Here is a 24,927-nt window from a genome sequence, read left to right as displayed (position 1 = left end):
AGACAAGGGAGATCCAGTGGATGTAGTGTACCTCGATTTTCAGAAGGCATTTGATAAGGTCCCACATAGGAGATTGGTGGGTAAAATCAGAGCTCATGGCATTGGGGGGAAGATATTGACATGGATAGAAAACTGGTTGGCAGATAGAAAGCAAAGGGTAACGGTGAATGGGTGTTTCTCGGAATGGCAGGTGGTGACTGGTGCGGTGCCACAGGGCTCGGCATTGGGACCACAGCTGTTTACGATTTACATCAATGATTTAGATGAAGGCATTAAGAATAACTTCAGCAAGTTTGCTGATGATACTAAGCTGGGTGGCAGTGTGACATGTGATGACGATGTTAGGAGAATTCAGGGTGACTTGGATAGGCTGAGTGAGTGGGCAGATACTTGGCAGATGACGTTTAATGTGAATAAGTGTGAGGTTATCCACTTTGGGAGTAAGAACAGGAAGGCAGATTATTATCTGAATGGTGTAGAGTTAGGTAAGGGAGAAATACAAAGAGATCTAGGAGTCCTTGTTCATCAGTCACTGAAGGTGAATGAGCAAGTGCAGCAGGCAGTGAAGAAGGCTAATGGAATGTTGGCCTTTATTACAAAGGGAATTGAGTACAAGAGCAAGGAAATCCTTTTGCATTTGTACAGGGCCCTGGTGAGACCACACCTGGAGTACTGTGTACAGTTTTGGTCTCCAGGGTTAAGGAAGGACATCCTGGCTGTAGGGGAAGTGCAGCGTAGATTCACGAGGTTAATTCCTGGGATGTCCGGACTGTCTTACGCAGAGAGGTTAGAGAGACTGGGCTTGTACACGCTGGAATTAAGGTGATTGAGAGGGGATCTGATTGCAACATATAAGATTATTAAGGGATTGGACAAGATAGAGGCAGGAAATATGTTCCAGATGCTGGGAGAGTCCAGTACCAGAGGGCATGGTTTAAGAATAAGGGGTAGGTTATTTAGGACAGAGTTAAGGAAAAACTTCTTCTCCCAGAGAGTTGTGGGGGTCTGGAATGCACTGCCTCGGAAGGCAGTGGAGGCCAATTCTCTGGATGCTTTCAAGAAGGAGCTAGATAGGTATCTTATGGATAGGGGAATCAAGGGATATGGGGACAAGGCAGGAACCGGGTATTGATAGTAGATGATCAGCCATGATCTCAGAATGGCGGTGCAGGCTCGAAGGGCTGAATGGTCTACTTCTGCACCTATTGTCTATTGTCTATTAACCCTATAACACCTCTTTCTATAGCTGTGATCCCATCACCGAGCCCTGGCAGCAATACTAAAAAGAACATCTTTATCCTCACTCTCTGCCTTCTGCCAGACAGCAAATCTTCCATCAATTTGAGCATCTTACCTCGAACACCACGAGCAGAACTTATTTAGTGGACTCATGTGTAGTACCTTGTCAAAGGTCTTCACATACCTAACATATCCTTCGCATACCAAGCTAATCTCATGTAATTTGTTTACACGCATTGTATTTTCTCTGCTACACTATATTCTTAAGACTCAAGTATGGCATGATCTTACACAGAGTCTCCTGGAAGGGCAGTTTAAGACCCTGGATGGTGATGAGGGAGGAAGTGTAAGGACAGGTATAGCACCTGCTACCATTGAAGGAAAAATGCCAGGGTGTAGAGAGGGATGAACAGACCAGGGAGTCTTGGAGAGGTGATGGACCATATTATAGCTGGCGTAAATTACGAAAATTGATATGCTGAATGTATTGCAACACACAGAAAATGCTGGAAGAACTCAGCAGGTCATACAGCATCTATGGAAAACAGTAGTCGATGTTTCAAGTTGAGACCATTTGGCAGGACTTTTTCCGTAGATGCTGTCTGGCCTGCTGAGTCCCTCCAGCATTTTGTGTGTGTTGCTTAGATTTCCAGCATCAGCAGATTATCTCTTGCTTGATGCTGAATGTGTTGGCTGATTGGATGAAAGGTACCTTCTGTTTAGTTAAAAGGTATCAAGCAAAAACTATTTTTTTGTATGGTAAAGACCCCATGTGGCATAATTAGCATGAACTTCATCAGACTTATGAATGATTTATACTTACCTGCCCTTCATGGCATTGAACTTCAGCATGCACAGGACAGCTCCCAGAATAAAGAACATTAGGATAGGATCCAACAAGATATACTGTGAAATAGTTATACATCCAGTATCTGCCAAGAAAAACAGAAGTTACAGTAATTCATCCAATGTCTGCCAATAGAAAGGTATTGCTGCATATGGATTGAACATCATCAGCTCCATCAACACCACAGACTCCAGATCAAAGCCAGTCCAGGCCTGGCCAACACTTGAAATCTCAACAACCTGGGGTACTCAGATTTGGATTACAACTAACAATGCCATTGTCAAACATATGAATAAAGCCCTAACATTGTTGAAGAAACAATGAAGCAACACTCAGGATAGAATGCACTTCATGAGAGCAAAAAATAGAGACACCACATGCTGTGATGGACAGAAACAGGCAAGGAGAAGCAAGAAAAGGGCAGACAGTGCCAGATGGGAGGGAAGGGAGACAGAGGCTGTAAGGCAAAAAGTGGAGACAAAGAGCAGCAGATGATGGAATTTACTAAATAAAGAAGGTAGGACATTCAAGTAGAAAGGGCTGGCAAATGGAATGAGTTGGAAGAGTGGAGAGGACACTCACATGATGTACTCTTTGTATCATAAGTGGATACAACAAGGTTGGCAAAGGAAACAAAATTGAATGATGTGCTGGGGGAGTGCGAGTACTCAGAAAAAGAAGTCAGAGATTCATAGAACACTACAGCACAGAAAAAGGCCCTTCAGTCCATCTATTCCATGCTGAACTATTAATCTGCCTAGATCCATCAACCTGCACAGGGACCAAAGCCTTCCATACTCCTCCCACCCATAAGACCATAAGATATAGGAGCAGAAGTAGACCATTCAGCCCATAAAGTCTGCTCCGCCACTCAATAATGGCTGATCCAATTCTTCCAGTCATCTCCACTCCCCTGCTTTCACCTCATACCCTTTGATGCCCTGGCTAATCAAGAACCGAGCTATCGCTGCCTTAAATGCACCCAATGACTTTGCCTCCACAGATGCTCATGGCAAAAAATTCCACAAATTTACCACACTACCTCACTTTTTTTTAACACATATTATTTCTGTTTTTTGCACACTCTGACTAAAGTAATTTCTCCGTATTTCTGTTCCAAATGGACGTTCTTCAAGTCTACAGTTTCCTTTCTGCTGCCTCCCACCCTTCTTAAATAGTGGAGTACCATTTGCAATTTTCCAGTCATCCGGTACAATCAATTCTTGAAAGATCATTGTTAATGCCTCCGCAGTCTCTCCAGTTACTTCCTTCAGAACCTGAGGGTGCATTCTATCAGGTACGGGAGATTTATCCACCCTCAGACCATTAAGCTCCTGAGCACCTTCTCAGTCATAATTTTCATTGCACAAACTTCATTTCCCTGACAACCTTGAATGTCCAGTACACTGCAGACATCTTCCACTGTGAAGACTGATGCAAACTACGCATTCAGTTCCTCTGTCATCTCTCCATCTCTCATTACAATATCTCCAGTGTCATTTTCTATTGGTCCTATATCTACCCTCCACTCTCTTTTACCCTTTATATGCTTAAGAAAGCTTTTAGCATTGATATTAGCCGCCAGTTTCCTTTCCTTCCTAATGACCTTGCTCGTTTCCTTCTACAAGTTTTTAAAAGCTTCCCAATCCTCTATCTTCCCACTCACTAGCTCTGGCTTCCTTGTATTCCCTCTCTTTTGCTTTTACTTTGGTTCTGACTTCACTTGTCAGCCACAGTAGTGTCCTTCCCTTTGAAAATTTCCCCTTATTTGGAATATATCTGTCTTGCACTTCCCTCATTTTTCGCAGAAACTCCAGCCATTCCTGCAACTGTCCCTTTTCAGTCAGCTTCAGCCAGCTCCCCTCTCATGCCATTGTAATTTCCTTTATTCCACTGAAATACCGACACATTGAATTTTATTTTTATCCCCACACAAATTTCAGTGAATTCAATCATATTGCGATCACTGTTCCCAAAGAGCTCTTTAACCTTAAGCTCTTTTATCACCTCAGGATCATTGCACAACACCCAGTCCAGCACAGCTGATCCCCCAGTGGGCTCAACAATAAGCTGTTCTAAAAAAGCCATCCCTTAGATATTCCACAAATTCTCTCTCTTGATGTCCAGTACAACCTGGTTTTCCCAATCCACTTTCATGTTAAAATCCCCACGATTATCATGACATTGCCTTTCTGACACGCCTTTTCTAACTCCTGCTGTAAATTATAATCTACATCCCAGCTGCTGTTTGGAGGCCTGTATACAACTGCCATTAGGTTCCTTTTACCCTTGCCATTTCTGAACTCAACCCATAGAGATTCTACACCTTCCAATCCTAATGTCATCTCTTTCTAATGATTTAATATTGTTTCTTATACACCAAGCCAAACCACCCCCTCTGCCTACTAACCTATCCTTCTGATACACCATATATCCCTGGACATTCAGCTCCCAATGGCAGCCATACTTTAGCCAAGTTTCAGAGATGGCCACAATGTCGTACTTGCCAATCAGTAGCCTAATTTCAAGATCAGCCATTTTATTTCTTATGCTGCATGCATTCAAGTATGACACTCTCAGTCCAGTATTTGTTACTTTGTACCTACCAACGTACCTATCAAAATTTCTGTAAAATGTTGAAATTGAACCCGTATCTATCACTTGGGCAAGCAGTTCATTCCACAGTCTCACCACCCTCTGAGTGAAGTTTCCCCTGATTTTCCCTTAAACATTTAATCTTCCACCTTTACCCTTGACCTCTAGCTCTAGTCTCACCAATCCTCAGTAGACAAAGTCTGCTTGCATTTAAACTATTAAGCAGAAGGCATTGAGATCTCATTGAAATCTACCAAATGTTAAAAGAACTAGTTAAGTTGGATGTGGAAAAGGTGTTTCTTCTAGTGGGGAGTATTCAGAACTAAAGGGTAGAGCCACAAAATTCAGGGGCAACCTTTTTGAACAGGAACATAGAAAACCTACAGCACAATAAAGGCCCTTCAGCCCACAAAGTTGTGCCGAACATGTCCCTACCTTAGAAATTACTAGGCTTACCTATAGCCCTCTATTTTACTAAGCTCCATGTACCTATCCAAAAGTCTCTTAAAAGACCATATCGTATTTGCCTCCACCACCATGGCCAGCAGCCCATTCCACGCACCCACCACTCTCTAAGTAAAAAACTTACCCCTGTCATCTCCTCTGTACATACTCCCCAGCATCTTAAACCTGTGTCCTCTTCTGGTAACCATTTCAGCCCTGGAAAAAAGCCTCTGACTATCCACACGATCAAGGCCTCTCATCATCTTATACACCTCTATCAGGTCACCTCACGACCTCTGTCACTCCAAGGAGAAAAGGCCGAGTTCACTCAACCTATTCTCATAAGGCATGCTCTCCAATCCAAGCAACATCCTTGTAAATCTCCTCTGCACCCTTTCTATGGCTTCCACATCCTTCCTGTAGTAAGGGGACCAGAAACTGAGCACAGTACTCCAAGTGGGGTCTGACCAGGGTCCTATACTGTATAGCTGCAAAATTATCTCTTGGCTCCTAAATTCAGTTCCACGATTGATGAAAGCCAATACACCATACGCCTTCTTAACCACAGAGTCAAACTGCACAGCTGCTTTGAGCATCCTATAGACTCGGACCCCAAGATCCCTCTGATCCTGCACACTGCCAAGAGTCTTACCATTAATACTATATTTTGCCATCATATTTGACATACCAAAATGAACCACTTCACACTTATCTGGGATGAACTCCATCTGCCACTTCTCAGCCCAGTTTTTCATCTTATCAATGCCCCACTGTAACCTCTGACAGCCCTCCACACTATCCACAACAGCTCCAACCTTTGTGTCATCAACAAACCTACTAACCCATCCCTCCACATCCTCATCCAGGTCATTTATAAAAATCACAAAGAGTAAGGGTCCCGGAACAGATCCCTGAGGCACTCCACTGATGACCGACCTCCATGCAGAATATGACCCATATACAACCACTCTTTGCCTTCTGTGGGCAAGCCAGTTCTGGATCCACAAAGCAATGTCCCCTCGGATCCCATGCCTCCTTACTTTCTCAATAAGCCTTGCACGGGGTACCTTATCAAATGACTTGCTGAAATCCATATACACTACATCTACTGCTCTTCCTTCATCAATGTGTTTAGTCACATCCTCAAAAAACTCAATCAGACTCGTAAGGTACAACCTGCCCTTGACAAAGCCATGCTGACTATCCCTAATCATATTATACCTCTCCAAATGTTCAAAAATCCTGCCTTTCAGGATCTTCTCCATCAACTTAACAATGACTTGAGCTAAGATTTACTGCTCTATAATTTCCTCGGCTATCTCTACTCCCTTTCTTGAATAAAGGAACAACATTCGCAACCCTCCAATCCTCTGGAAGCTCTCCCGTCCCCATTGATGATGCAAAGATCATCGCCAGAGGTTCAGCAATCTCCTGCCTCACCCTCCACAGTAGCCTGGGATACATCTCATCTGGTCCTGGCGACTTACCTAACTTAATGCTTTCCAAAAGCTCCAGCACATCCTCTTTCTTAATATCTACATTCTCAAGCTTTTCAGTCTGCTGCAAGTCATCACTATTATCACCAAGATCCTTTTCAATGGTGAATACTGAAATATTCATTAAGTACCTCTGCTATTTCCTTCAGTTCCATACACACTTTCCCACTGTCACACTTGTTAGGTCCTATTCTTTCACATCTTATCCTCTGCTCTTCACATACTTGGAGAATGCCTTGGGGTTTTCTTTAATCCTGCCCACCAAGGCCTTCTCATGGCCTCATCTGGCTCTCCTAATTTCCTTCTTAAGCTCCTTCCTAATAGCCTTATAATCTTATAGATCTCTAACATTACCTAGCTCTCTGAACCTTTTGTAAGCTTTTCATTTCTTCTTGACTAGAGTTATTACAGCCTTTGTACACCATGGTTCCTGTACCCTACCACAGCTTCCCTGTCTCATTGGAACGTACCTATGCAGAACTCCACACAATTATCCCCTGAACATTTGCCACATTTCTTCCGTACTTTTCCCTGAAAACATTTGTTTCCAATTTAAGCTTCCATCTGTATCCAAAATGGCAGCATCTGTATCCAAGATGGCGGTGCGACGCAGCTTGCAGCGGCCACTCCGGAGCTGATGTCTGTTATTTGTTAAGCGGGGTGCCGTGCACAATCCTAATCTGATGAAAAACGGACGTGGGAGCACGGAGGAACATCTGGAAATCTCCAGGAAGGCCTTCTTCATTGCTGCTGCTGCTGAGGTCCGGGTCTCTGCTGAGAAGAACAGGCCACCAGTCCTTGGGGTCATGTTACCGGTGGCCGTTGGCAGGGGTGTCTTAATGCGCTAGGCAGAGGATGGTGCTCGGGGAGGCTGTGCCGGAGGGGATAGCTGGAGGGGATAGTCGGGGGCTCGGAGGTTTGACGGACTCGGAGTCCGCTGCAATCGGGGCGCTTTCACTGTGTGCTGCGTCTGTGAGGCTGGGTCTGACGGAGCTTTCATTGTATGCTGTGTCTGCGAGGCCGAGTCTGGAGGCGTATTGGAAGTCCATAGCGGGGGTATTCCCTTCTGCCGCCGGTGTGGGATGACGAGTCTATCGGGACCCTGAGAACTTGTGGAAACTGCGTGGTGGTTTCTTTCGAACTTACAGTCTTTTAACATCTTTGGACTTTTTTTTTACTGTGTCCATGGTCTGTTTTTTATCAATTATGGTATTGTCTGCACTGTTGTAACTATATGTTAACTATAACTATATGTAACTATGGGGTTTTGTGTAGGTCTTGTAGCTTTAGTTTTTGGTTTGTTGGGTGGTAGAGTTGGTCTCTTGATTCGGTGTGTCTCAGTAGTCTTGTTTTGTCTGGTGGATTTGGAGCTCCTTTCCAGACAACGCGATAAGATGGTAGCGTGATATTAATACGTAGCAGCCTCTCCAGACTCTGGATTGGGGATTGCCAAACGTTATGTGGATTTTCTGGTGTAGTCTGTTTTGTCATGTGCTTTTGTGATATCATTCTGAAGGAACGTTGTCTCATTTTTTAACTGCATTGCATTTGTGGTTTCTAAATGACAATAAACAGAAATTCAATTCAATTCCCTGCCTGAGAGCCTCCTAATTCCCCTTACTCCAATTAAACACGTCCTAACTTGTCTGTTCCTATCTATCTCCATTGCTATTGTAAAGAAGATAGAATTATGATCACTATCTCCAAAATGCTCTCCCACTGATAAATCTGACATCTGACCAGGATCATTTCCCAGTACCAAATCAAGTACAGCCTCTCCTCTTGTCAGCTTATCTAAATATTGTGTCAAGAAACCTTCCTGAGCATTCCTAACAAACTCCACTCCATCTAAACCCCTTGCTCTAGGGCGATGCCAATCAATATTTGGGAAATTAAAATCTCCCATCACGACAACTCTTATTATTACAGCTTTCCAGGATCTGTTTCCCTATCTGCTCCTCGATATCCCTGTTACTATTGGGCGACCTATAAAAAACACCCAGTAAAGTTATTGACCCCTTCCTGTTCCTAACCTCCACCCACAGAGACTCCGTAGACAATCCCTCCATGGCATCCACCTTTTCTGCAGCCATGATACTATCTCTGGTCAACAGTGCCATGCCCCCACCTCTTTTGTGTCCCTCCCTGTCTTTTCTGAAATATCTAAAACCCGGCACTTGAAGTAACCATTCCTGTCTGAGCCATCCAAGTCTCTGTAATGGCCACCACATCATAGCTCCAAGTACTGATCCACACTCTAAGCTCATCTGCTTTGTTCACAATACTCCTTGTGTTAAAATAGACACATCTCAAACCTTCAGTCTGAGCGCTTCTCTTCTCTGTCACCTGCCTATCCTCCCTCTCGCACTGTCTACAAGCTTTCTCTATTTGAGAGCCAACTTCCTCTTCCCCAGTCTCTTCAGTTCAGTTCCCACCCAACAATTCTGGTTTAAACTCTCCCCAGTAGCCTCGGCAAACTTCCCCGCTAGGATGTTGTTCCCCCGGGATTAAACTGCAACCCGTCCTTTTTGTACAGGTCATACCTGCTGCAAAAGAGGTAGGTCCCAATGATCCAGAAATCTGAATCCCTGTCCCCTGCTCCAATCCCTCAGCCATGCATTTATCCTCCACCTCATCCTATTCCTATTCTCACTGTCACATGGCACAGGCAGCAATCCCGAGATTACTATCTTTGTGGTCCTGCTTCTCAACTTCCTTCTTAACTCCCTGTAGTCTTTGTTCAGGACCTCTTCCCTTTTCCTATCTATGTCATTGGTACCAATATGTACCATAACCTGTGGCTGTTCTCCTTCCCACCGCAGGATATCTTGAACGTGATCTGAAACATCCCGGACCCTGGCACCTGGGAGGCAAACTACCATCTGAGTTTCCTTCCTGCGTCCACAGAATCGCCTGTCTGACCCCCTAACTACAGTAAGGAGGAATTTTTTTTTAGCTAGTGGTGAATCTGTGGAATGCTCTGCCACAGACTGTGGTGGAGGCCAAGTCTGTGGGTATATTTAAAGTAGGAGTTGATAGATTCCTAATTGGACAGGACATCAAGGTGAGAGGGCAGGTGTATGGGGTTGAATAGGATCCAGGATCAGCCATGATGAAATGATGAAGTGGACTGAATGGGCTGAATGTTCTAATTGCTGCTATGTCTTATGAACTATCCATACCCATTATAATTTTGTATACCTCAATCAAATCTTTCTCATTCTTCTACACTGTGGGGAATAATGTCCCAACCTGCTCAACCTTTCCCGAAAACACAGGGCCTCAACTCCTGACAAAATCCTTGTAAATTTTCTCTACACTCTTTTGATTTGACTGATATTTTTCCTGTAAGTAGGTGACCAAAACTGCACACAATAATCCAAATTGGACATCACCAATAACATACAGAAGCAAACTGAGGGTAGACTTGAAGCTGCAGAAATTTGGTTTTTGAGAATAATGATGAAAATATCATGGAAGGACAGAGTTACAAATGACTAAGTGTTGCAAAAAGCCGGAATAAGAGAGTTGATATCATCAATCAGGAAATGGCAGCTGGAATTTCTGGGACATGTACTGAGGAAAGGGAAGCTCAAACATCTTGCAGTTTCAGGAAAATTGATGGAAGGAAAAGTCACAAGTAAGAGCATGTAACATTTATGAGTTACATTAAGGGATGGCCAGGCAAACATTTTGAAAAGCTTACTCTTGAAGCGTGGAGGATTACTCTTGACAGTGTGGAAGATCAGAGGGATCTTGGGGTCCAAGACCATAGGAGACTCAAAGAGACTGCGCAGGTTGACTGTATGGTTAATAAGGCATACGGTGTATTGGCCTTCATCAACCACGGGATTGAGTTCAAGAGCCAAAAGGTAATGTTACAACTTACAGGACCCTGGTCAGACACCACTTGGAGTACTGTGCTCAGTTCCAGTCACCTCACTATAGGAAGGATGTGGAAAACACAGAAAGGGTGCAGAGAAGATTTACAAGGATGTTGTCTATTGAGGAGCATATGCCTTGTGAGAATAGGTTGAGTGAACTCAGCCTTTTCTCCTTGGAGTGGCGGAGAATGAAAGGTGACCTGATAGAGGTGTATAAGATGATCAGCGGCATTGATCGTGTGGATAGTCAGAGGCTTTTACCCAGGGCTGAAATGGCTAACACGAGAGGGCACAGTTTTAAGGCGCTTGGAAGTACGTACAGAGGAGATGTCAGGGTTAAATATTTTACACAGAGAGCGGTGAGTATATGGAATAGGCTGCCAGTGACTGTAGTGGAGGCGGATACAATAGGGTCTTTTAAGAGACTCTTGGATAGGTACATGGAGCTTAAAAAAATACAGAGCTATGAAAAATATGTAATTTCTAAACTAAGTACATGTTTGGCATAGCATTGTGGGCTGTTGAGCTTGTATTGTGCTGTAAGTTTTCTAGGTTTCTATTAGAACATCTCATATTAAAGATAGATAACAGACCATGATCACCCATGTCATATAATGATACTGAATAATGTCTTGTCCAACTCTGTGAGCGAAAACTAAACCTGAGAATTAAGGGTTAACAAAATCATGAGAATAGCAGGGTAAGATACAGACGGGGTTGTCTGGTCATACTAATTAGCAATAAGTTCTGGTAGAAATATGAACTAATAATGCACACAAGTAGTAAGAATTGATAACACATGGATTTTGTGTGTATGGAGGAACACTCGCCCTTCAAGGCTACAGGACTAAGAGCTTGGTTTCTTCTAATTAATGGGGAACTGACTATGTATATTGGGACCCTTTATCTAATTTTGTGTAAGGTATAGAAGCATCTGGATCCTTGTCGATTAGGTCTAAGCAGGAACTCTTGACCCCTGAAAACTGCTGAACTATGTGTATTTTAAGCTATAAAAGACCATGCCTGTCCTCGCTTTAGCAGTCTCTTCGTGGGCTCTCCATGATCGTACGATACAGTAATTAAATCGAGTACCAGGCTGTCTTTGTTCAAGTCTAATTGGCAGTAGTAAATTCCTATGACAATCTGGCAACAAGGGTGGGATCCCTATAGATGCATGATCCAAGTGAACCCTGACCAATCTCGTTTAGAGGAAACCGACTTGTGAGACTTCCTTGAAAGATCGGAATTAAGATCAGGATCGGGGGAGAGAGTCAGTATCCTTGTTCCGAGTGGTGCACTCTTCTGGACCGAGATCTCAAATGTTGTTCCCAGGATTTGCTGGAGCCACCTTCCCAGTCCAAGTAACATTAGCAAATTTGCTGGTGACACAAAGCTGGGTGGCAGTGTGAAATGTCAGGAGGATGTTATGAGAATGCAGGGTGACTTGGACAGGTTGGGTGAGTGGGCAAATGTATGGCAGATGCAGTTTAATGTGGATAAATGTGAGGTTATCCACTTTGGTGGCAAGAACAGGAAGGCAGATTACTATCTAAATTGAGTCAAGTTAGGAAAAGGGGAAGTACAACGAGATCTAGGTGTTCTTGTACATCAGTCAATGAAAGCAAGCATGCAGGTACAGCAGGCAGTGAAGAAAGCTAATGGCATGCTGGCTTTTATAACAAGAGGAATTGAGTACAGGAGTAAAGAGGTCCTTCTGCAGCTGTACAGGGCCCTGGTGAGACCACACCTGGAGTATTGTGTGCAGTTTTGGTCTCCAAATTTGAGGAAGGACATTCTTGCTATTGAGGGAGTGCAGCGTAGGTTCACAAGGTTAATTCCCGGAATGGCGGGACTGTCATATGTTGAAAGATTGGAGCGACTGGGCTTGTATACACTGGAATTTAGAAGGATGAGAGGGGATCTGATTGAAACATATAAGATTATTAAGGGATTGGACATGCTGGAGGCAGGAAGCACGTACCCGCTGATGGGTGAGTCCAGAACTAGAGGCCACAGTTTAAGAATAAGGGGTAGGCCATTTAGAACAGAGATGTGGAAAAACTTTTTCACCCAGAGAGTGGTGGATATGTGGAATGCTCTGCCCCAGAAGGCAGTGGAGGCCAAGTCTCTGGATGCATTCAAGAGAGAGTTAGATAGAGCTCTTATAGATAGTGGGGTCAAGGGATATGGGGAGAGGGCAGGAATGGGGTACTGATTGTGTATGATCAGCCATGATTACAGTGAATGGCGGTGCTGGCTAGAAGGGTCAAATGGCCTACTCCTGCACCTACTGTCGATTGTCATAGTTCCAAGTGCTCCTATCACCACTGGGATTACTCTGGCTTTAACTTTCCACATTCTATCTATCTGATCTTTCAAACCCTGGTATTTCTCCAGCTTCTCATTCTTTCTTCCTGACATTTCTTTCATTCAGGATTGCCACATCTATTGCTATTGCTTTCTTCCTTTCCTTGTCCAGTATTACTATGCCTAGTTGGTTGGCCAGTACCTGCTTATCAGTCTGTGTTTGTAAGTCCCACAGGATCTTAGCTCTGTCACTCTCCACTACCTTCTCCGGTGCTTCCCAATTGGACGTGGGTGTCCAATCCATGGACAGCACAGATGTTTCTGTACATAATTCTTGCAACTTTGTTGTGCCATTCAGTGTATGCTGTCCCTGGTTACATCTTGCACCCTACTATAATGTGCTGGATGGTTTCAGCAGATTCCTTGCACAGTCTGCATCTTGGATCTTATCTGGTGTGACAGATCCTTGTTTCTATTGCTATCGTGCTCAGCACCTGTTCTTGTGCAGCCATTAGTCCCTCTGCAACTCCGATGTTTGAATTTTCTCCCCATTTAGTTAAGAGTCTGCACTATTGCTCCTTTTACTAAAATGTATTATCATACACTTATTCCATCTGCCACTTTTTTGCCCATTCTTCCAACTTTCCCTGTTGCAATCACATTATTTCCTCAGCACTACCTACTCCTCCACCTACCTTTGCCACAAAACCATCTGTTCCATTATCCAAACCATTGACAAACAATGTGAAAAGTTGCGGTCCCAATGCTGACTCTTGAGGAACACCACTAGACACCGGCAGCCAACCAAAAATGGCTCCTTTTATTCCCACTCACTGCTTCCAGCCTGTCAGCCATTCCGCCATCCACGCCAGTATCTTTCCTGTAATGCCATAGTATTTTATCTTCTTAAGCATCCTTATAAAACGCCTTTTCAAAATTCTAGTAAATGACAACCACTGCCTCTTCATCCAACCTGCAGGTTACTTCCTCGAAGAACTATAACAGATTTGTCAGCCACAATTTCACTTTACGTAAACCATGATGACTTTGACTCATTTTATCATTAGTCTCCAAGTACCCAGAAACCTCATCCTTAAAAATAAACTACAACACTTTCCCAAATGCTGAGGTTAGGCTAACTGGCCTATAATTTGCATTACTTTGTCTTCCTCCCCTCTTAAAGAGTGCAGTGACATTTGCAATCTTCCAGTCCTCTGGGACCGTGCCAGAATCAAGTAACTCTTGAAAAGATCATAACCAATGCATCTCTTCAGCAACCTCTCACAAGACTCTAGGATGTAGTCATCAGGACCAGGTGACTTATCCACCTTAAGATCTTTCAGTTTGCTTTGCACTTTTTTCTTTGTAATAGCAATGGCGCACACTCCTGAAACCTGGCACACTGCTACTGTCTTCCACAGTGAAGACAGATGCAAAGTACTCATTAAGTTCATCTGCCATTTCTTTGTCCCCATTACTATCTCACCAGTATCATTTTCCTGTGGTCCAATATCAACTCTCACCTCCTTTTTACTTTTCATATAACTGAAAAAAAAATTTGTATCCTGCTTTATATTATTGGCTTGTTTGTCCTCATATTGCATCTTTTCCTCCCTGACAGCTTTTTTAGTTGTCTTTTATTGAATTAGACTGGAATCACGAAGGATGTTTGACTGCTGTGGCAGTGTTTGAATGCCATAACCTTCTATAAAGTTAAATCTAGCAACACAGGACCAGCAAAACTGCTTCCAAATGAGCTCAATACCTTCTACATTCACTTTGACCACCAGAACAGGGAGGAATCATGAGGGTACGGAATCTTTATGTTCCTGTTAGGTTGAAAGGTTAAAAGTTTGAGAGAGCCATGGTTTTCAAGGGATATTGGAAAACTGGTTAGGAAAAAGAGAGATATCTACAATAAATATAGGCAGCATGGAGTAAATGAGGTGCTTGAGGAATATAAAGAATGTAAGAAGAATCTTAAGAAAGAAATTAGAAAACCTAAAAGAAGATTCAAGGTTGCTTTGGCAAGTAAGGTGAAAATAAATCCAAAGGGTTTCTACAGTTATATTAATAGCAAAAGGATAGTGAGGGATAAAATTGGTTCCTTAGAGAATCAGAGTGGACAGCTATGTGTGGAGCCGAAAGAGATGGGGGAGATTTTGAACAATTTCTTTTCTTGGGTATTCACTAAGGAGAAGGATATTGAATTGTGTAAGGTAAGGGAAACAAGTAGGGAAGTTATGGAAATTATGATGATTAAAGAGGAGGAAGTACTGGTGCTTTTAAGGAATATAAAAGTGGATAAATCTCTGGGTCCTGACAGGATATGGCCTAGGACCTCAAGGGAGGTTAGTGTAGAAATAGCAGGGGCTCTGACAGAAATATTTCAAATGTCATTAGAAACAGGGATGGTGCTGGAGGACTGGCGTATTGCTCATGTGGTTCCATTGTTTAAAAATGGTTCTAAGAGTAAACCTAGCAATTATAGGCTTGTCAGTTTGACGTCAATGGTGTGTAATTTAATGGAAAGTATTCTTAGAGATGGTATATATAATTATCTGGATAGACAGGGTCTGATTAGGAACAGTCAACATGGATTTGTGCGTGGAAGGTCATGTTTGACAAATCTTTGAATTTTTTAAAGAGGTTACAAGGAAAGTTGACGAGGGTAAAGCAGTGGATGTTGTCTATATGGACTTCAGTAAGGCCTTTGACAAGGTTCCGCACAGAAGGTTAGTTAAGAAGGTTCAATCATTAGGTATTAATATTGTAGTAAAATGGATTCAACAGTGGCTGCATGGGAGATGCCAGAGAGTAGTGGTGGATAACTGTTTGTCAGGTTGGAGGCCAGTGACTAGTGATATGCCTCAGGGATCTGTACTGGGTCCAATGTTGTTTGTCATATACATTAATGATCTGGATGATGGGGTGATAAATTGGATTAGTAAGTTTGCAGATGATACTAAGGTAGGTGGCATTGTGGATAATGAAGTAGGTTTTCAAAGTTTGCAGAGAGATTTAGGCCAGTTAGAAGAGTGGGCTGAATGAAGGCAGTTTGAGTTTAATGCTGATAAGTGTGAGGTGCTACATTTTGGTAGGACCATTCCCATTCTGATATGTCTATCCATGGCCTCCTCTACTGTCAAAATGAATCCAAACTCAGGTCAGAGGAACAACACCTTATATACCGGCTGGGTAGCCCCCAACCTAATGGCATGAACATTGACTTCTCTAACTTCCGTTAATGCTCCTCCCCCCCTTCTTACCCCATCCCTGACATATTTAGTTGTTTGCCTGTTCTCCATCTCCCTCAGGTGTTCCCCCCCTTTCTTTCTCCCGAGGCCTCCCATCCCATGATCCTTTCCTTTCTCCAGCTCTGTATCATTTTCGCCAATCACCTTTCCAGCTCTTAGCTTCACCCCACCCCCTCCGGTCTTCTCCTATCATTTTGCATTTCCCCCTCCCCCCACTACTTTCAAGTCTCTTACTATCTTCCCTTTCAGTTAGTCCTAACGAAGGGTCTCGGCCTGAAACGTCGACAGCGCTTCTCCCTTTAGATGCTGCCTTGCCTGCTGTGTTCCACCAGCATTTTGTGTGTGTTGTTGTTTGAATCTCCAGCATCTGCAGACTTTCTCGTGTTTGCACCTTAAACCTGTGTCCGCTTGTGGCAACCATTTCAGCCCTGGGAAAAAGCCTCTGACTATCCACACGATCAATGCCTTTCATCATCTTATACACCTCTATCAGGTCACCTCTCATCCTCCATCACTCCAAGGAGAAAAGGCTGAGTTCACTAAACCTATTCTCATAAGGCATGCTCCCCAATCCAAGCAACATCCTTGTAAATCTTGTAAATCTCCTCTGCACATCTACATGAAACGTTGCTGTAGAAAAGCAGCATCCATCATCAAAGATCCTCACCACCCAGTTCATGCTCTTTTCTCACTGCTGCCATCAGATAGAAGGTACAAGTGCTTCAGGACTCACACCAATAGGTTCAAGAACAGTTACTACATACAAACATAGAAAACTTACAGCACAATACAGGCCCTTCAGCCCACAAAGCTGTGCCGAACATGTATTTACTTAGAAATTCCCTAAGGTCACCCGTAGCCCTCTATTTTTCTAACTACGTCTCAACCGTCAGGCTCTTGAACTGAAGGTGATAACTACATTGGTTCTCACAACCAATGGTCTAACATTGAAGACTCTTCATCTTGTCATTTCATTCTTGTTATTTATTGCTCTTTTTTAATACTTGCCTTTACAGATTGTTGTTCATTGATTCTGTTTACAGTTACTTTTCTATAAACTTGCAAGTTTGCCCATAGGATAAAGAATCTCAGGTTTGTATGTGGTGATGTGTATGCACTCTGATAACAACATTTACTTTGAACTTTTGAGCTTTCAACAGTCCACAATCTCTCTACAAATTTGTTCCTCTAAATCCTGCTGACTATTGGGTGGTCTACAATATAATCTCATTAATGTGGCTATCTCATTATTATTCCTCAGTTCTACTCATAAAGTCTCACTAAATGAGTTCTCCAGTCTATCCAGACTAAGCACTGCTGTGATATTTTCTCTGATTAGTAATGCCACCCTCCCCCTTCAGTTCCTTCCCTCCATCACATGTAAAACAATGAAACCCCAGAACACTGAGCTGCCAGTCCTGCCCCTCCTACAACCAAGTCTCACTAATGGCGATAATGTCTTAAATTCATTGTGCTAATCTATGCTCAGAATACATAGATAGATAGATAGATAGATAGATACTTTATTCATCCCCATGGGGAAATTCAACATTTTTTCCAATGTCCCATACACTTGTTGTAGCAAAAACTCATTACATACAATACTTAACTCAGTAATAATATGATATGCATCTAAATCACTAACTCAAAAAGCATTAATAATAGCTTTAAAAAAGTTCTTAAGTCCTGGCAGTTGAATTGTAAAGCCTAATGGCATTGGGGAGTATTGACCTCTTCATCCTGTCTGAGGAGCATTGCATCGACAGTAACCTGTCGCTGAAACTGCTTCTCTGTCTCTGGATGGTGCTATGTAGAGGATGTTCAGGGTTTTCCATAATTGACCGTAGCCTACTCAGCGCCCTTCGCTCAGCTACCGATGATAAACTCTCCAGTACTTTGCCCACGACAGAGCCCGCCTTCCTTATCAGCTTATTAAGACGTGAGGCGTCCTTCTTCTTAATGCTTCCTCCCCAACACGCCACCACAAAGAAGAGGGCGCTCTCAACAACTGACCTATAGAACATCATCAGCATCTCACTGCAGACATTGAATGACGCCAACCTTCTAAGGAAGTACAGTCGACTCTGTGCCTTCCTGCACAAGGCATCTGTGTTGGCAGTCCAGTCTAGCTTCTCGTCCAACTGTACTCCCAGATACTTGTAGGTCTTAACCTGCTCCACACATTCTCCATTAATGATCACTGGCTCCATATGAGGCCTAGATCTCCTAAAGTCCACCACCATCTCCTTGGTCTTGGTGACATTGAGACGCAGGTAGTTTGAGTTGCACCATATCACAAAGTCCTGTATCAGTTTCCTATACTCCTCCTCCTGTCCATTCCTGACACACCCCACCTTGCAATGAAATGTGCGCATCTTCCAACAAACTTTGCCTCTCCTTGCTAAAGCCTCCAAGAGTCAAAGCCTAATCTCACAACTCAAACATTGGCACACTCCTACAATGGCCACTCCACTCTTTATGTTGGCCCTTGCCAGGTGCCTAATTATGCGCAATCCAACGCCTCCTTGCATGCAGAATGTCTCAGTTGTCCCTGCTCGCAACTTTTGAACTCTCTCTCCCTCTATGAAATCCAACGTCTCCTCAGTGGCAGTGATGTGCAGAATGGGAGAGAGAACATGGGTGGATCAGCAGAGAAGGGAGCATATGGTATCTGAAGATGGAAAATTCAATGTTCTTGGCAGTGTTGTGGATTACCCAGGTGAGATATGAGATGTAAATACTGAATTTTCAAGTTTCAAGTACTCTCATGTTTTCCTTTCAGTCCACCCATTTTTGTTCTTATCATATGCCACCCTGTCCGCAGCCACCTATCAGCTTTTTTTTTGCTCCTCTCCACCTCCTGGTTCTGCCCATTCACTGTACAAAGAACAGACTGCCCCATCTGCCTTTCATTGCTCCCTTGACTGCCATCCTGATTAGTTGCAGCATCATCTGGGAAGGAGGCATCAATGCACAGGATTCTAAGAGGCTTCAGAGGTTGCATACTCAGCCAGCTCTATCGCAGGCAAAAGATTACCAAGCATTGAAGATATCTTCAAAAAGCAATGCCTCAAAAAGGCCACATCCATCATGGAGGCCCCTCGCCAACTGGGACATTGCTATCATTGGGGTAAGGTACAAGAGTCTGAAGACACATGATCAACTTTTCAAGAACAGTGTTTTCCCCTCCGTGGGTACATAGTGGTACAAACTACGTAGGTAGGAAAAGGGATGAGGTTCTGAAGAAAGGAGGAGTTTGGTAGAAAGATTTGGCAGACGAAGGTACGTCTGAGGAATTAGTGCAGGGGACAGGGTTTCAGATTTCTGGATCATTAGGATCTCTTCTGGGGAAAGTATGGCCTGTACAAAAACGACAGATTACACCTTAACTCAAGGGGCACCAATAACCTTGCAGGTAGATGCAGTGTGTACTGAGACTGTCAAAAAAGACAGGCACGATAGGACAAAATTGAAGTCAGTGGGATGAGTTGAAGTATAATATAGATGCAAAAGCACTGGTGAATCCTCACTTGGGGTATTGTAAGTTGTTTTGGCCCCTTATCTTAGAAAGGATGTGCTGAAACTAGAAAGGGTTCAAAGGAGATTTACGAAAAAGATTCCAGGTTTGAATAGCTTGACAGATGAAGAGCACTTGATGGTTCTGGGCCTGTATTCACTGGAATTCAGAAGAATGAGGGTCACCTCATTGAAACCTATCAAATGTTGAAAAGCCTTGATAGAGTGGATGTGGAGAGAATGTTTTCTTTGGTGGAAGAATCTAAGACCAGAGGACATAGCCTCAGGATACGGGGGCATCCTTTTGGAATGGAGATGAGGAGGAATGTCTTTAGCCAAAGTGTGGAGAAATTGTGGAATTTGTTGCCACAGGAGGCCAAGAGCTCACATATATTTTAAGGCAAAGATTGGTAAATTCTTGACTGGTCAGGGCATGAAGGGGTACATATGGAGAAGGCAGCAGATTGGGGCTGAGAGAAAAAATAGATCAGGTATGATGAAATGGCAGAGCAGATATGATGAGAAAATTGCCTAATTCTGCTCCTATATCTTATGGTTTTATGGTCTAAAATAGGGTGGATAAATCACCAGAACCTGTGAACTCGTAGGAGGCTAGTGCAGAAATTGCAGGGGCCTGAGCTGAGGTATTTACTACGTCCTTAGCAACTGCCTAATTCTGCTCCTTTGAAATGGTCTAAAATTGAAAAGGGTGATGAAAACACGACTACATATGTTATATTTGAATGCATGTAGTAGACGAAATAGAGTAGATGATCTCGTAGCACAATTAGAGATTAGCGGCTCTGACATTGTGAGCATCACTTGAGCCATGGTTGAAGATCATATTGGGAGTTTAACATCCAAGAATGCGCACCGTATCAAAAGGAAATGTAGGAAAGCAGAAGGGGTGGTCCTGCTCTGTTGGTAAAAAATGAAATCAAATTGTTCAAAAAAGGAGACAGAGGATTGGAAAGGAGACAGAATCTTTGCTAAGATAAAGCTAAGGAATTGCAAGTGTAAAATGGGACTTGGAGTCCTCATGCAGGATTCCCTAAAGGTTAACTTGCAGGTTAAGTTTGCGGTAAGGAAAGCAAATGCAACCTTAGCATTCATTTCAAGAGATCCAGAATATAAGACCGAGGATGTAATGGTTTATGAGGCTGCACTTGGAGTATTGTGAGCAATTTTGGGCCCCTTATCTACGAAAGGATGTGTTGGTAATGGAGAAGGTCCAAAGGGGTTCACAAGAATGATTCCTGAAATGAATGAGTTAACGTATGAGCAGCGTTTGATGGTCTGGATCTGAACTCACTGACATACAAAAGAATGTGGGGGAAATCTCACTGAAACCTATCTAATATTGAAAGTCCTGGATAGATGGATGTGGTTAGGATGCTTCCAATCATGGGGGAGTCAGGAGTCTAGGACCAGAAGGCACAGCATCAGAATAGAGGGATGTTCATCTGGAACAGAGATGAGGAGGAATTTCTTTACCTAGAGGCTAAGAAAATTATGTAATTCATTGCCAATGACAGCCGTGGAGGTCAAGTCATTGGGAATGTTTAAGATGGAGATTGATAAGTTCTTGATTAGTCAAAGCATGAAAGGTTTATGGGGAGAAGACAAGAGAATGGGGTTGAGAGGGATAATAAATCACCACGATGGAATAGTGGAGCAGCCTCAATGGGCCAAATGGTCTAATTCTGCTCCTATGTCTTATGCTTACAAAATAGGTTTGGTGGAACCAAACATACATAGAAACATAGAAAACCTACAGCACAATACAGGACCTTCGGCCCACAAAGCTGTGCCGAACATGTCCTTACCTTAGAAATTACCTAGGGTTTTCCGGTGAAGTCATTGTCGAGAATGGCGGCTTAAGTCACTAGCTCCTCCAGAAAAATGCGTATTAAGCCCCGTTATCCCATCAAATATAATATTTTTCAAAAGATATTTGAACTGAAAAGAGGGGCAAGAATGGGGAAAAGAAATGGAAATAAAAAAAGCGACACTGCGGAACCTGCGTCTGAGAGGAGTGCAGTGAGCGGCTCTCCGACCCAACCGCGTGCTAGCGAGGCGGCTGCTGGGCCTCGTTCAGACAAAGCAGTGAATATCTTCGAAATCCTGAAAGAAATAATGGAGGTCCAGAATGATATAAACCAGCAGCTTCGTGATATTAAGGCAGAGCTTGCCAGCGTTAATCAAAAAATAGCAGTGGCAGAGACTCGAATTGAGAAGGTGGAAGATCACGTTCAAAACGTGGAACGGATACTGAGTAAGACAATAAAAATAATACATCACCAAGAAGGTAAACTGCTAGACCTGGAGAGAAAATCACGGCGGAAAAATATCAGAACCTACAACGTTCTTGAAGGAGCGGAGGGCTCGTCTATGACGGAGTTTGTTGGAAAGTTACTGCGGGACGCGCTGGATCTTCCCCCGGCTATGAAGCTGGAAGTCGAAAGAGCCCACCGCGCGTTAGTCCCAAAACCTACCCAGGATAGAAAGCCACGCTCAATAATAATTAAATTCCTTCGGTACAGTACCAAGGCAGAGATTCTAAGAAGGGCCTGGGGTAAGAAGAGAGTGTTTTTAGAGGATAAATTAATATATTTTGACCAAGATTACCCCCCACGGTCCTCCAGAAATGCAAAGAATACTCTGAAGTAAAGCGAGTACTAAAGCAAAATAAGATTAGATTTCAAACTCCGTACCCTGCTAAACTTCGAGTGTTTTATGACAACGAGACGCGGTTGTACCAGACAGTGGAAGAGGCGACTACAGATATGAAGGCCAGAGGGTTGCCCGTCAGTGTGACCAAACCGAGGGAAAGCCTGACTGAGGAATTATCCCGCTCCACTTGGGAAATAATGCGAGAATCGAGAAGGCAGGAAATGGGAGGAGGCCGAGAGAAGTATATCAGGAAGAGACCGGGAGTTTCCCAAAGACAGTCCTCACCCCCTTCAGAAGAGCCATAAGGTTTGGCTAACTTTAAAAATGTTGAGAAGCTAAACAGAAGCAGAAGTACATGATGATATACCTATCTCGAGAAATACTTATTATAATGTGGATGTTATATTACTTAGTTGTTATTCTTTATTCGCTCATTTACTCCTTTTTCCCCACCAAAATGAGAATATATATGTGTGTGTATGTATATATATATATAGGAGGAGTACACAGGGAAATCTTTTCTGTGTAATGGATTTGTTCACTGACTCACAAGTAGGAGCGGTTATCCCCCACAGCTAGACATTTCCTCTAGCTCAACGCAGGGTCATCTACTAGAGACCTCAGCCTTGGAATCACACGTTCATTGCCATTTTTGTTATCATTTGCGTTTCTTGGTTCTTATTTGTTCAGGGAGTAGATCGATTAAGTTTTATTCTAATTTCAATGATACATTGACAGATAAATACAAATGGCTAAGGACAAGGTAAAATTCATTTCTTTTAATGTAAATGGGCTATTAAATCCAATCAAACGTAAGAGAATTTTATCCAAAATGAGAAAAGAACAAGCCCATGTAGTATATTTACAGGAAACTCATTTAAGTGATAATGAGCATAAAAAACTGAAGAGAATGGGCTTCACTAATCTGTTTTTCTCCTCATATAAATCAGGACATAGGAGAGGAGTTGCTATTCTTATCTCAAGTAAGCTAAATTTTGAAAAAGTATTCGAAATGGGAGATAAAGAGGGCAGATATATTCTGGTAAGGGGGAATATAGATGGCAATTCAGTTACTCTATTGAATATATACACACCCCCGGGAAGTGATATTGGTTTCTTTCAGAAAATTACTGATATTATGGTAACAGAAACCAAAGGTCTCCTGATATGTGGGGGAGACTTAAATTTACAATTACAACCAAACTTAGACTCTTCCAATAGAAAAACCTATGAAACAAAATCCTTACATAAGAAAGTTAATACACTTTTTGAGGATGTTGGTTTAATTGATATATGGAGGGACCTTTCCCCCGACAGAAGGGTTTACACTCATTATTCTGCTCCCCATTCTGTATATACAAGAATAGACTATTTCATAACATTTGGAAAAGACGAAGCCAAAATAAACACCTGTGGAATTGGGACAATAGATGTAAGTGACCATGCACCTATATATTTATCTGTTGATTTTGACCTACAACCAAAGAATACTATTTGGAAACTAAATTCAAGTCTACTCAATGATCTGTACTTTAAGGAACAAATTTAAAAAGAAATTGGTCTCTACTTAGAATTTGATGATAATGGAGAGGTTTCACCTCTGGTTTTATGGGATACTCTGAAGGCGGTCTTAAGAGGGAAAATTATAGCGATATCTTCATATAAGAAAAAAATAATGAATAAAACATTAGAGGAATTATAAAATAGGCTAAAGGAACTAGAGAAAAAACACAAACTGAATTTGGCAAAGGATACATTAGGGAAAATTAAAAGAATTAGGAATTAAATAAATAAATTGGCCACGCAAGAAATCAGGAAAAATTTAATGTTTCTGAAACAGAGACATTATGAAAGTGGATCGAAATCTATGAAAATACTGGCGTGGAAACAAAAAAAAGATAGCAGAAAATACAATTCATAGAATTGGGGACCCAAGAACGAAAATGATAAAAAATAAGCTAAGTGAAATTCAAGAAGCTTTTGAAGTGTTTTACAAAACTCTATATTCCAAAGTTCCAGGGGGAAGCATAACCCAAATTGACACCTTGTTGAATTCTCTACAGTTACCCACTTTAAGCGAAGAACAAAATAGAATGGTGACTGCTGACATAACTGAAGTTGAATTAAAAACTGCAATTAGTAGGCTTAAATTAAGCAAGTCACCAGGATCAGATGGGTATACGGCAGAGTGGTACAAAGAATTTTAAAATGAGTTAATTCCTGTTTTACTCCCCACACTGAACTGGGCTCTAAAAAAGGCACAAATGCCACCCAGTTGGAAGAAAGCGATAATCTCAGCTATACCGAAAGAAGACAAGGATAAAATAGAATGTGGGTCATTTAGACCAATATCCGTTCTTCATGTAGATTATAGATTATTTATCTCCATCATGGCCAAATGATTAGAGGAGTTTCTACCCATTCTGATATGTAATGATCAGACAGGTTTTATACGACAACGCCAGACTCAAGACAATATACGAAGGACACTTCACATTATGGATCACATACAAAAAAATTAAATCGAAGCAATCGTGATAAGCGTGGATGCTGAAAAAGCATTTGATTCGGCTAATTGGAATTTTCTTTACAGAGTTTTACATAGATTTGGTTTCCAAGACACAATTATTAAAACTATACAGACACTATATGACAATCCTACTGTTAGG

General features: G+C 42.5%; 1 protein-coding gene across 2 annotated transcripts in view; it reads right to left on the bottom strand.

The window, feature by feature from the left end:
• Positions 1-24,927, bottom strand: part of pomt2 (protein-O-mannosyltransferase 2) — a 303,990-nt gene that overhangs the window by 199,061 nt on the left and 80,002 nt on the right. For both annotated transcript variants that reach the window (XM_073039121.1, XM_073039122.1), the window contains one exon: positions 2,063-2,171. In XM_073039121.1, coding sequence (XP_072895222.1) covers positions 2,063-2,171 — 109 coding nt within the window. The remainder of the gene's footprint in view (positions 1-2,062; positions 2,172-24,927) is intronic.

The sequence above is a fragment of the Hemitrygon akajei genome, chromosome 3 (assembly GCF_048418815.1).
Source record: "Hemitrygon akajei chromosome 3, sHemAka1.3, whole genome shotgun sequence".
NCBI lineage: Eukaryota > Metazoa > Chordata > Chondrichthyes > Myliobatiformes > Dasyatidae > Hemitrygon > Hemitrygon akajei.
Note: the sequence above shows the minus strand (reverse complement) of the source record. Positions and strands in the feature narration are given on the sequence as shown.